At 47.0% G+C, this 14105-nt stretch overlaps 1 protein-coding gene across 2 annotated transcripts in view; it reads right to left on the bottom strand.

The window, feature by feature from the left end:
• SMG6 (SMG6 nonsense mediated mRNA decay factor) overlaps window positions 1-14105 on the bottom strand; it is a 196577-nt gene that overhangs the window by 132463 nt on the left and 50009 nt on the right. For both annotated transcript variants that reach the window (XM_043903370.1, XM_043903371.1), the window contains exon 10: window positions 11423-11568. In XM_043903370.1, coding sequence (XP_043759305.1) covers window positions 11423-11568 — 146 coding nt within the window. The remainder of the gene's footprint in view (window positions 1-11422; window positions 11569-14105) is intronic.

Below are 14105 nucleotides of genomic sequence, written 5' to 3' on the forward strand. Positions count from 1 at the left end.
AGGACACAGTTGCTCCAGTAAGGTGAGGGTAAAAAAATATGATAAATGAGTAGACAAGGAAAAATAAAAGAATATTTATGGGCAGGAAGAAAGGACAGAGAATTAATGATGAAAGATTTAGGAGACGAAAGGGGACAGAACTTATGTTGTATTCAAAGCAATTCTGCTTCCAGAGCCATGAAGACAGTGACTCCAGTATTAACAGTAAACACCAAGACACATTTAATGTATTTTAATTTAATGTCAGAATATAAAACAGGCACTTGGAAACGACATATTCAGAAGTGGCACCTTAACAAAAACCAAGAAAAAACATGATTATAAGCAATGGCCAAAAGAGCAGATGCCCCGTGACCTTGCCACTCAACTTTGAATGTCTAGACTGACTGCTGACCAACTTTATTCCTGATGTGAACTCAAGTCAAAACCTACTTGGGCTTCCCTGGGGACTCAGATGGTAAAGAATCCACCTACAGTGAGAGAGACCTGGGTTTGTTCCCTGGGTTGGGAAGATCCCCAGGAGGTGGGAATGGCAACCCACTCCAGTAATCTTGCCTGGAGAATCCCCATGGACAGAGAGGCCTGGCGGGCTACAGTCCACAGGGTCGCAGAGACACGACTGAGCGACTAAGCACAGCACGGCACAAAACCTGCCTGTTGAGAACTCACAGCACACGAGGCACTGGGTACTCACAATTAATAAATCAGTGGGTAAAACAAGTCAGGGATCCCTAAATGCAGGAACTTGCAGTCTAGCAGAGGAGTCATGAGGGAAAACAAATAATAAAGATACACACCAGTTGGAGAAGGCAATGACAACCCACTCCAGTATTCTTGCCTGGAGAATCCCATGGACAGAGGAGCCTGGCAGGCTACACTCCACGGAGTCTCAAGAGTCAGACACAACTTACCGACTAAACCACCACCCAGGCAGGTTAACTGAGAACCAGAGCCACCTGGAAGTTAAGTGGGAGGTTAGACAGGGGTGCAGAGTTCTGTCTGGGGGAGAAACTAGCCTTGGACTAACTGGGGCAGGGAGCTGCCAGAGACACTGCTCAAGAAGTCGTTCCCAACAGGAGAAAGGTCAAGTTCAGATGTAGGCTTAGAAAAACAGGTAACTTGACCAAAGGCAGCAGAACAAGCCAGCCCAACTGGTTCATGAATGTAGTTTAATTAAATGAATCTGGATGGGAACAAAAATAGATTGAGGAACCACAAAGTGACTGGAGGAGTGGAGAAGGGTCTGGCTGACTTCACCTGAAGCCTAGGTGAGGAATCAGGGACCAGGCCGAGAAGGGCTGTAAGGGCAACTGGGCAGTAGTTCAGGGAGATTTTGGAAGGCAATCTGACTTCTCTTCGGAGGAGGTTTGAGCTGGTTGGGTTAGCAGCCAAGAGAAATGGGACTGAAAATGGAATTGGGGCCTCCGTACCCTTGGCGTCGGCCCAGCAAATATTTCTTAGTTGCCACCGGCCTGAAGAATCCATGCTGTAAACTCTTTCATTTCTTTGATTGTATACTTTATATCCTTTTTTTCCTGTTTCTTAATAAATTCTTTTGAAAAATGTGCAACAAAAAATGAAAAAAAAAAGATATACACAAGTAAGTTATCTAGTGTTTAGAGAACAAGTGTTATGGAAAAGAAAAGCAGAGCAGGATGGGAATGATAGGAGAACAAAGAGGGAGTGCAGCAGTGTTAACAGAATGGTCAGAGTAAGTCACGTGGAGCTAAGATTTGAACAGACTTATGGGAGATGAGATATAGGCCATGCAGACGGCTGGAGAAAAAGCACTTCCAAGTACAGGAAACTGCTAATGCAAAGGCCCAAAGGTGGGAGAAGCCCCTGGCTCATCACAGGACCTGCAAGAAGGCCGGAGTAACTAAAACAAAGTAAGCAAGTCAGGATGTGGTCTGAATGAGACCAGAGACAGCAAGGAGGGCTGTGGGGAGAAGGGAGAGTCCACACAGGAAGGCCTTGTGAAGACCATCACGGCTTTTGCTCTGAGAGAAATGGGAAGCCAGCAGAGGACTGTGGAGAGCAGACTGTGTGTGTGTGAGTACATGTTATGAGTTTCAAGTCTTTCTGGAAAGCAGACTATGTGTGTGTGTATGTGTCTGTACAAAGGGGAAATGGGAACAGGAGAGACCACAGTTAGGAGTTTCAAGTCTTTCTGGATCATCTTTCTCTTCGTGTTTAAAAACAAGTTTGATTCACAAAGGGTATCCAGGGCATGTTTGCAAGAGGGTTTTTGCTTTCAGTGTGGAATCTTGAAGAATGTGTCAATGTCCTGCAACCGTGTCCTTAGCAGGCATCTCGAAATGATTACCAAACATTTCTCTCTGTTCATTGCCCTGACACGAGTTCTGGGCATCACCCTCTCTCAGGGGAGAGGTGGAAAGAGGTTATGCAGAACAAGCAGTGATAACGGGATGACGTCACAGGTGTGCCTCAGAGAAGCCCCTAGTGAGCTGGGCTCATAACCACTCCACAGTGATTTACTCTGCCCTGCCAACGCCAGCTGGAGGAGGAATGAAGAAAGCTGACACAGCCTTAAGCCCTGGGCAGGCATTATAAGATCTTTCTCCCTCCAGGCCTGCCAGCCCCTCCCCTCTTCCAACCGCTGATCCTTGCTTCAGAAGCCAACGTGTGAACAGCACGTGTCTGGATTTCAGAAACCTGCCCAGCAGTTGGAAACTCCCTGCAGCGTGTCAATCGCTGCATCTGCTGTTGGCACTTGGGGCAAGAGATCACATGGGCAGTTTCTGAACTAAGCTTGGAGATGGGAGTCTGATATCTGAAGAGGGGACTCGAGAAGCCAGAAAACTCCAGTTACAGTAAATAAATTCCTAACCATATGACAATCTGCCTTCTAAAAAGGAAACTGGGACATACAATCCAACCAAACAGCTCTAAGGACGGCAGCAGTCAAGAACAAGGGCACAGAGCACCCTGACTAATGGAAAGGATTTTATGGGCCAACAGAGTTTACCAGCTCTGGAGTGTGATATGGCTGAAACTAGAGAGCACTCTTGTCCAGATCCCTAGCTCACACCCTTTTGGCAATAAATGGCTTCTATCATTTCAGTGACAGGCCTCTCTCCCTGCCTTCCATTACCTTTCTTCCCCACCTGTCAATTAGTCCTCTGAGTAGTGTGTACCTTGACCATCTCTTGGAAAAATAAAAAAGTCTGAGCCCATAAACCATCTGCCATAAAACTAGGCTGCAGGAGCTGGAAAAGGAGCTGCTCTCTGGAAGCCCAGCCTACCATGCTCTCACCACCTGACATACAGGTGCCTCTGTCACACTGCTCACAGGCAGAGGTTAGGAAAAAATGCTTGAGTCTGACGTTTCAAAGAAAAAAAGAATAACAGCATTTCCTCTAGCAACACGGCAGGCAGACTAGGAACCTAGGTCTACTCTCCCAATGAAACAACTAATTATCCTGGAAAGAGCATCTTTAAAATCCTTCTAGAAAGCAGTGGTGAGTTAATAAATTAAAAAGGAATCCTCTGGCCAGGGACTGAGTAAAGACAGAAAACTAGAGCTGTTAAGCGTGGGATAGAGCCAGGCCTCACCCTAAGAAAATCTGCTACCTGCTGAACTTGAGCGCTGGGTTTCCGAGACTTCGTGGGTACAGCCGACATAAGAGGATGCCCAAGACACCTGCCATAAAGCTGAGGTCCCACAGGGCTACACCCAAGTACAAAGGTGAATCAGAAGCCATCCTCAGCCTCATGATAAGACAGCTAGCTAGAAAACTGACTATATCAAACCCTGAAGCTGACTAGAAGGGAAAAAAAAATAATGCTCTGAAAGTACAGACTGTACACTAGCCCTCACAGGGGTGCACACCCTGAATTCCCATTACCTGAAAGGTTTGAAAACCCTCAAGCAGACATTTTACTTAGAATGATTATTTTAGACTCTTCACACCAGACCGTGGACAAAAGCAAACTCAAACCCTTTCCCCATTTTCGTCCCAGGTCTCCAAGAATTCCCACTAATGAATTCCCACAGAAAATTAGCAGATTACAGGGGAAAAAAAATTCTTTTTAATTACACGGGAAACAAGGCACATATGCAACAACCAGCAGAAATAAGAGACTAGCAGAACCTCACCTAAAAGGACCCCTTGGTCAGAGTCCCTAAAATAACGTTTACTATATTAAAAAATAAATAAAAGACAAGCTCACAAATACGTTCAGGAAATAAGAAACTAATAGGAAAAGACCAGATTTAGGGGGAAGAAATCTGGAAATAAAAATATATAATTGAAATAAACTCTCAGCAGGGCATGTTTAGCAGATTAGATATAGCTAAGAAAAGGTTCAGGGACAGAGTTAAGGAAATTATGAGGAATGCAGCACCAAAAAAAAAAAAAAAAAAGAGAGAGAGAGTCAAAAATGAAAGAGAAGTTTTAAGAGACATTTAAGACAGAAGGAGAAGAGAAAGCATGGGCAGATGCAGTATGTAAAAAAAGAATGCTAAGAATTTTCTAAAACTGCTGAAATCAACTCACAGATACATGAAGCCCTATAAATCCCCAGCCAAAAAAAAAAAAAAAAGTACAAACCTAGAAAATCATTAAAGCTGTAGAACATCAAAGGGTTTATTAAAAAAAAAAAAAAAAAGACCTAAGAATCACCCAGAGATAACAGATTATTTTTAAGAGGATAATAAGACTGACGGCTGACTTTTAAACAGTAATGACCCAGAGACAGCAAGGTACCTTCAACGGGCTGAAGAAAAACAACTGTTAACATAGAGTTCTATTACCAGTAAATACAGAGGAATCGGGAAAATAAAGGGCTTTCAGACAAATACAAATTGGAAAAGTTTGTCATCAAAAGAACGCCACTAAATAAATTCTAAAGAATACGCTTGAGGCAGAAAGAAAATGGTCCCAGGGAATTCCTGGTGGTCCAGTGATTAGGACTCTGAGCTTTCAGTTCCATCCCTGATCCAGGAACAAAGATCCCACAGGCAGGGAGGTGCAGCCAAAAAAAAAGGAAAAGAAACTGATCCCAGGGAGAAGGTCTGAAATATAAAAAGGAATGAAAGGAAAGGAGTAAATATACAGGTGAGTCTAAACAAATATTTACCATCAGAACAATCATGATAATAATGAAAACAAAATATAAATGAAAACAACAATTTGTCTTTCAAGGTTTAAAAGTAAAAAAAGAATTAAAACAGCTGACAACAGTAGCATATTAACTGGGGAAGAGAAAAGGAGAAGAGGGCAGAATTTAAGTGTGCCAAGGTATCTGTATTATTTAGTAGAGGGAAAATGCAGCTGCTTAGGTTGGGGGGTGGAGGTGGTGGTGAGGCAGGGTGGGAACGATTGCTTGCTGTGTTGAGCTGTCTCAATCAGGTCCAAAGAAATTTCTGTATGCCATCTGACACAGGAGGCTGGACCTTTGAGACCTGCATGTAATTTACTACCTTTGTGACCTTCCTAAAGTTACTCAGCCTTTCTGGTATGTTTCTAGTCTGTAAATCTACGAAATAGGACACAAAATAGCTGTCCCACCTGTCTCAGGGCCTTTTCTAGTAGCTCAGCTGGTAAAGAATCTGCCTGCAAGGCAGGAGACCCTGGTTCAATTCCTGGGATGGTAAGATCCCCTGGAGAGGGGAAAGGCTACCCAGTCCAGTATTCTAGCCTGGAGAATTCCATGGACTATATATAGTCGATGGGATTGCAAAGAGTCAGAGGCTGATGGGAGACATCACATGAGAATACATATACAGCAATCATAAAATCTCATCAGGTATGACCACAACGTTGTTCTGTTGTCATTCCTGGCCACTACCTCTGAAAGCTTACAGTTCTTCCCCAGACCATTGTTTAGTTGGTTAGGGTCCAAAGTGCAACTTACTCCCCCTAATTCCCACTCCCAGAACATACTCATGTTCCCCAGTATTCAACAAATAGCAGAGAGCTGGCCTACGCCCCCTGTAACATGTAGAATTTTACTCCCCAGGAAAAGTTTAAGGAGAGTTCAGAAAAGGCAGCTGAGAGTCCTGCTGCCAGCATCCCCTTAATAACATCTCTCTTTCAGAATAAGTCCATTCAGGAAGAAAAAAAAAATTAAATTGAGAAGCTATAAAATGGCAGCAGAGATGAGGTCTCTAGCCCATAGTAATGACGAGGTGGTGACGGGACACTGCACTTTTCCACTGCCCCACAAAGCAGCCACGGACACCAAACCACACAGTAACCCTGGGGCAAAACCAGAAATCATTTCAACAACATGGTAAGAGGCTTAATTTTATTGATACGAGTGAATTTTCTCATGTCTTTAGCTTTTCACAACTGCTTCTCCTCCCTCAGCCTAAAGTAATGGATTCATTCTGAAAATAAGGACCCTGGAATTCAGAATTGGGAAGAGAGGAAGACCCCCTGACAAACTCACTTCCTGAGCTTTTCCTTCTTTTCCAGGGAACTCTGAGGGAAGAAATCCATGCTAAGCAGCCTATTGATAGCTCTATCTCCCCCAGAGGGACAGAGAGCACAGCAGAGGGATGCACCCTTCCCCTGGTCTGCCTCCTAAAGCCTTGCCTCTTCTGACCTCCGAATCCATTTCTCACATAATTTGGGGGCCAAGCTGGCTGTTTCTTTGTTTATCTGCCCTCAACTGAGCAGTCCTGAAAATGAAGGTCAGGCAGTGCCGACTACCTGTAGAAATCTACGCATAGGTCCTTGGGGAGAAAGAGCCCAAGGGCTTCTATCACCAGAGACAGACAAGCAGGGATGAGAGGGCCAGTTTACACAGCTCAACTCAGGCCTACCCCTCCCGAGAGGTGGATTCCTGTACAGCTGTTCTGATAAGCAGGGGATTAGGCACTTGATACATTCTGCTCGGGTGAGAGACTCAGACAGAAGTGAACTGCACGGGGCAGCACCCTGCCTTACCAAAGGTCTCTAAGGCGGTGGTTTGCTGAAGACAAAGAAATTCTGGTTGTGACTGTAACTTCACAAACAAGGGTCAACCTGCATACATGACCACAGCCTTGAGGTGAGTGGCTCCCATCTCAAGCATCCCACACACTGGGGTCAAGTTCTGTGGGTCCCCTGACGACAGGTGCCTTGTCTCTATCCCTCTGGAGGCAGGCAGGTGGCACCCCCACCCACCGCCTCCTGCAAGTCAGGATTACTAACAAACCATAAAAGCAAGCATAAATGATAACAAAAGGAATGCCAGCCTAGCCCTAGCTCAATGCCAGCCCCTAAACGTTCCCCAACAACAGGGAGCCCCAGCGGCGAACACACGAGCAGTGTCTCTTGGGTGCCCTCTTGCTGTCACCAGGGCTTTTCCGCAAGGCTGACATGGAGGCCTCCTCTATGAACTGGTAGATGAGGAAAAAGAGGAGGAAAAAGAAGGGGCCAGGGGACAGAAAAGGGAAGTTATTCTAGTGGTGGCCAATGAATAACATCCAATGATTTATAGGAAGTATAATCCAATAATACAGTAAAATAAAACAGTGTGTGCCTGCAATGGTTTTGATTCCAGGAATTATAAAAACATATTTTTTAAAAAGACGGAGAGAGAGAGAGCAAGAGCGGAGAGAAAACGGGGGGAAGAAACAAGGGGGCCAGACTGGAGCAAATTGGGCACAGATGGGAGAGGCAATTGGGCTCCAGGGGTGCCCTACCACATATACTGCTTCGATTACTCCTCTTCAAGAAACGAGAGCTTTATTTCCTTACATTACAGAATTAAAAAAAAAAAAATTAAAATTCTTGGCGTGCTTGTGGTTTAGGTCAACCATTCCCTCTCCAGCACCACATGAGCCAATCGGGTGGATGCTGAAGTGTTAAATGCTGAGGCACGTGGAGAAGGCCCCGCTTCTCCGATGACCAGCGGTGACATCACCCTGAGGGAACCACCTATCTCGCCACCACCCATCACTCGCCAAAGGGCAATTCTAGACACAGGCCAGGAAGGGAACACACTGTTCAGTGACAGTCGGCCTGGAATCACGGCCTTCCTCATCCATGTGCTCAGTGAATGCTTACTGAGTGCCTGATAAACAGCAGGCCCTCTGCTAAGGGAAACCCAAACATCCCTTGAATGTCTCTGTCCTCAACCGCTTCAATGTAGACTAGTAGGATTCTCAACTCTCTGCAGTCCCACTCCAGCAGGCTTCTTGCAGAGGGCCCACCTGATGAGAGGAGATAAAGCTGTCAATAGCCTTGAACTTGTGAGTTTTAAGATCACTGCTGAGACCTGAAAGGTTCGCTGGTGAAATGATGTAGCACAACTCAACTTACTTTGCTTTATCGGAAGGGGGACAAATCTCACGACTTCTGCCCCCTTGAGCTCCAGGGAAAACTGTAACTTAGGAAAGGCCTCTTTCACCATCTAAATGTTTCCCCTCTGTTGGGCCTTGTGGGGTGCCTGAAGCTCTTTAAAGAGTTCTGTGTCTCTCGACCCCAAGGAAAGCACATTTGAGAAGTATTTTAATAATCACACTATTAGTATCATTTCCGGTATTTTGAAAAGAGGACTTATACAAGGGTAGCACCGAGCCCATACAAAAATGAATTAGAGGCAACAGCAAAGGACATCCTTTTTCGTAAGGCCGTCCCTGTGGCTCTCCCTAGGTACCACATCTCCAGGGAAGGGCCAGGCATAGATGAAGAGGATCTTGACTGCCGTGGGGGGGACACAGATCACCTCTGCTCTGGGCTGGAACGTTCCTTCTCCACAGAGTCCAGGAGCTGACATATGCAAACACCCACCCAGAAGGACATGTCCAAGAAGGAATGGAAAGAAAAATGATGGCCCAGATGTTCTGTTAACTTGCAGCGACTGCCAAATCACCACAGACCCCAAGCACCTGGGAGGGCCAGGCAGCAGCAGGCCCTCGCTTCCTGGCTGCAGACAGCCAGGGGTCCCGCGGCTGGGTGGCGGCTCTGACAGCCAGCCGGCTGGCCTGGAGGGCAGCCTTCAGAAGGGCACCGGCTGACGGGACCTGGGGGCTGAACACTCAAGGGCTGATTTATCACTTCCTTACTCATAAAAATGTGATTCAAACTGCTGCTGATTAGTGAAGGATTTAAATCTTTACCCTCTCCCCAACCCCCTTCCCGCTCCACCCCCGGCACAGATGCTGCAGCTCAGCCACAACACCCCCTTCTTGCCACTGTCCGTGCGAGCACAGCACAGGGGCCCAGCGAAGATGACTCACATGCTGGGAAATGGAAAAGTGCATCTTCCCACCAGCCAGCCCCGCTGAGTGCTCCGCTCACCCCTCTCCCAATGGCAGCCCACACAGTGGGGTCTGGACGGCCGCCTCAGCTGCACACCGGGTACTTGGCAGCGTGTCCACAGAGCGCTCTGTCCTAGCTGAGTGTTACATCCTGTGGCCCGGGCTGTGTTTCCCTGAAACACCCTTGGACCACCTCAGCTCTCGGCCCCAGCTGCCCCGCGGAGGTGAGCGTCAGGACAAAGCCGGAGCCGGTGGCGGGGTCTCATGCACGGGCTGCGACGTGTCCTTCCTGGCGAGCAGGTCCTCGTGAGGAGCGACCATGGGGAAGAGTCTGAGAAAAAGCATGCTGGCCTCCAAGGGGAAAGCACTACTTCCTCCTTTCTCTGTTCTCACTGTCTCACCTTCCTTTCACCCACATTTTCTTAACTTTTAACTTTACAAGAGCTCCAAGGAAAGGACTCATTGGTGGCCTATGAAAAGGCCAACATCTTCCTTTCCATGGAGCGGAAATTGCTGACAACAGAGGCTCCGCAGGCTAGAGCTGTGGGGCCTTTACATTCACACCTCCAGGTCCCCTGATGGGGAAACAGCACCTTGGCAGAGGCTGGGCTCTGTGACAGGCGGCTCGCTGACTCTGATGCTGCTAGAGGGAGGCAGGGAAGTGAACAGGAAGCCACCTCGGGAGGCTCCACTCCTCCGAGCCCGCGAGCTTCCCACCTGGTGGCCCAACCCTCGAGACCCTCAAGAGATGAGGAAGGGATCAAGTTCCCTCCCCTCCGGACTGACCGCCTCACCACCCTTTACAAACTGTATTTCCTCCTTCCTAGAAACCACCACTGCCCCTCAGGACTGCTTGCTTCCTCAGTGCTGTTCCTGGACATATTCAGACAAGTTCAAAATGGCACCTAAACCTGTGCATTTCACCTCCTGCAAGGAATTGTAAATGCTGCGGCAGACAGCGTGAGAGGAGAACACCCTCTAGGATTCATATGTGATGGAAAACCCAGGCAAACCAGCAGAGGACCTGGCGGAGTCCCAGGAGGAGCCAAATCTCAAGGGAAAGTGCAGCCTGCCTGCTCATCAGGGAGAACACCCCCTCCCACCCCACAGGAGCACGCTGAAGCATAACTCTAAATACAAATGGGAAAGGGAAATAAACCAACTTCAGAGTGACAGAGATCACTAAGAAAAGGTGCCATGAAAGAACCAGTGAGACTTCGTCCAGAAACACTGGGTCTGCTATACAATGGAGTCTCTCCGTATGGCAATTCCCACTTCTTGGGATTGCAGGTGACAACCTTCTAACCCTGAGACCAGACACTCTCTGTTGAAGGTCTGAAATGATTTTTTGGCAGCATGGACCAAGTCTCCTTTGCAAACAAACACACAAAATAATGTCACCTCCAGGCTACAGATTTCCATCAAGTCAAACCACATCATCCTTACCTCAGCGGGGTGGAGAGAAGGGAAGGGATCAGGTTAACATCCTTCCACTGTGACCTGGTCAGCAGAACATTTACAAGTCCTGCCCATCAGCCCCTCCCCCATTTCTCCTTCCCCACCTCCCACCTCGCATCAAAAAAAAAAAACAAAAACCCAGTGTTCAGAAAAGCATCTCAGAATGCATACCACTACATCTGCCAAACTCTGGGGCTGGTGAGTTTTTTGCTTCCAGATTTGAGTCACCAAAGCTCATCAATTCTCTGTTCTTACTCCCTGGCAGACTCCCACAAGGGATATCCCATAGGGAACTAGACTTTTCCATATTGAACAAACAGGGTACATGAGTCCAGAAACAGCTATTCCCCATCCCTGCCAAGCGTATGGTCTCTGCAATGAAACATTTCAGCAATGCCTCCCCCCCGGGACAGGCTCTGGGTCTGCAGCCTCCGAGAGGCCTTGCTGCTGCCTTCAGCACAGCCAGATGTGCAGCAGCATCTCTGGGTTTGCAAATTAAGCTCTATACCCATGATTCCCTCCAACCATCCCACCCAGGCACTAGAGAGTCAAACAGATTTCAGAGAGTCCATGAAAGATCTGAAAGGCAATGGAGGAAAAGAGGAAGGGGTGTGTGTGTGTGCATGTATGTGTGTTGGGGGGCCTGTGTGCGTGTGTGTTTGGGGGACTGTGTAGTGGTATGGCAGCACAGAAAAGAAGATAGATTAATCTTTATCTGTCTAGATTAAGAAACTGGATGTTCCTTACCTTTCAACTGGGAGTTGTGTACAGCAAACATGTTGATGGTCATAAGCTGTAGCATGCGGGTACTTCCAATAGGAGAGGGGCTGTGCTGCAGCAACACCTGGAACTCCTTGAGGACCTTCTCAGCCACTGCAGAGAATGTCTCCATCCTACAAGCACAGCCAGCCCATCAGTGAGGCACATCCCCGAGAGCACTCAGTGTGCGCGCGCGCACACACACACACACACACACACACGCACTCATTCATTCATTCCTTCCCTCCCTCTCTCTCTTTCTTTCTCAGAAAAGCAGACAGCTAACACCTAGGATGTTTCTTTGCCTTCACAAACCTTCCGAGTACCCTAAGGTTGTGAACAAATTTAAGAGAAAGACGCGTTCAGGGTTTAGAGATGGAAACAACTCAATTTTTTGGATAAATCACCATGAGTTATTACGCTTTGGTATGCTATTTCCTAACCTCTGGCAATAACTGGATTCAAGCTGAAATCAAAGTTTCTCTCTGAAACCATCAGTTTTTCTAAATAGTGAACAAATTTCCTTTAAGCTCTAAGGCCAGCATAGTCCCCAAACTCTCTGGTATGAAAACCATATTCTAGGAAGAGGTTTGTGAATCTAAAGGTTCTTGTACTCAAAGCTTCACTTCAGAGAGGTGCTCAGACGCAGTTCTGCTGCTGTCAATGTAGGGACTAGCACACGAATTGTTCCACGTAAGGACTCCAAACGTCCCCTGGAGAACCCCTCGATCGGGGGCCCTGATGACCTGTTTCAGCCTTTCCTGGGTTGCTGTCCTCCTCCCTCTCACAAGGGCTGTGCTCATCAGGGTCTGTATGTTTTCAGGCCTGTGGAAATATAATGCCCTGGCCAACTGCCACTCCCAATACAGGAAGAGCCTGTAATGTAGGGAGGCAGAAATCTAGCCAGTGACCCGGCGCTCCTAAGGAGAGGTCATTCAAACCACTGCTTGCCAAACGTGGCCACAGAACAGTGGTGCATGCCTGGAGCTCCTCTGGCAATGGGAACAAACCACAGCTGAAGTCCTCAGAAATAAAAAGCAAATTCAAACTCGGTGCTAGAGAAAGAAGAAAACCAGGCACATGGGCCTGAGGGCCATGCCGAACAATTCACGGTCACCAGAGTATCTTTCATCCATTCTCACAGCCCCCCCACAAACAAACAAACTGCTTGTGGTACACTGCGTGTGTACTGGGGTGGGGAGAGAGGAGGGTGAGGAAGAGTACCAGCTTGGATTAATAAATAGCTTCTGGAAAGCCACAGGGAAGGGAATGCTCCTCAAAGGATACAACACAGTCTCGAGTCCTAGGGAAGGGTGCTTCTGCTTTCACCTGAACCTCAACCCTTTCTCCAGGGTGTAGTGAGCGCCCTCTCCAGAGCCTTCTGAAAGCCTGGCAAGTTTCATTCCTTGCCCTTGGAGGCAACGCCTGTGAATGACCCCCAGTACCCAGCAGTCATGCCACAGTTTCGGGTCAATTACAGTTTATGTTCCAGTGCCCTTCTCTGCTGAGCTGTCCTCATTTTCATTGGCACAAAACATGCCAGGCATTTGCTTTCTTCTCCCTACACGCCATTTCAAGTGCCACCCCACACCACACTCCTGCCGCCGCCACCCAACAACAAAACAACCAAAACACACTGATTTTCTTCCACCTCTGAAAAGTTTCACAACCATTAAAACTCTTGGTCGGTTTGGAATGGCAGAGAGTGATATGTTTGGGGCTGGACTGGATCCATTTTTCCCCCTGGGCTGTAACAAAGGTTTCATTTTAAACCTTGACACTGTGCAGCACTCTTTCTGGTTGGAGGTGGGGAGGGGGGCTAGCACTTCTCATTACGAGAATCGCAGAGTTCACTCTGCTTGAAAAGCAGCCACACTGGGCGAGTTTCGGAGCCATGTGTCTCCGTGTTGAAAGGCGGTAGAGAGCCAGCACAGAACGACATGACAGAAGTGTCACGTGGGACGGTCCTGCTTCGAGGCTGTGTCTGAGGAAGACTCTTTCCCGGGACGGGAATTGAAACACAGCCATTATCACTCCCTGGGTCAGACTGAAGTCTCAAACGAGCACCAGGCTAAATGTCCACATCGTCTTTTTTAAGTTAAAAAAAAAAAAAGAAAAATTTGCTGTTCACCTTTCAGCTAGTTCACAATGATTAAGACAAAAGAAAAAGAAATCAAATGCATAAGGGTATGAGTTAGAGTAACTCCAATTCTGAGATACGAGGGAAGATGGAGTTCTCAGACAACATCAGCTTTGTGAGGCAACAACTGAAGGACACGCAGATAAAAGATTCTTCCTCAGAGCTCAATAACGGCGTTTCCGTGCCCAATTTCATAGCCAAAATATTCTCTGGTTTTGGTCTCCAATTACCTGTAAGTAGTTTTATTTCTTTCTCTTTGCTCCACCCCATACTGCAGAATGAAAATTATACTAAAACTGGGATAATGACAGAATACAATTTGTTTAGGAAAAAACCCACAAAATAAAATGATGGTTTTTATGGCTACATAAGTAATTAAGCAAATGCAATAAAAAGGTCTGAAGAATATATAACCTGATGTCTAGCACTATCTCTTTGGAGGGCACAGGGGTTGGGAAAGAGTTGAAAGAAATTTTAGAAAAGCATACTATACTTTTACAAGGAGATTTTTATATATTACTTATGTAATAA

The sequence above is a fragment of the Cervus elaphus genome, chromosome 5 (assembly GCF_910594005.1).
Source record: "Cervus elaphus chromosome 5, mCerEla1.1, whole genome shotgun sequence".
NCBI lineage: Eukaryota > Metazoa > Chordata > Mammalia > Artiodactyla > Cervidae > Cervus > Cervus elaphus.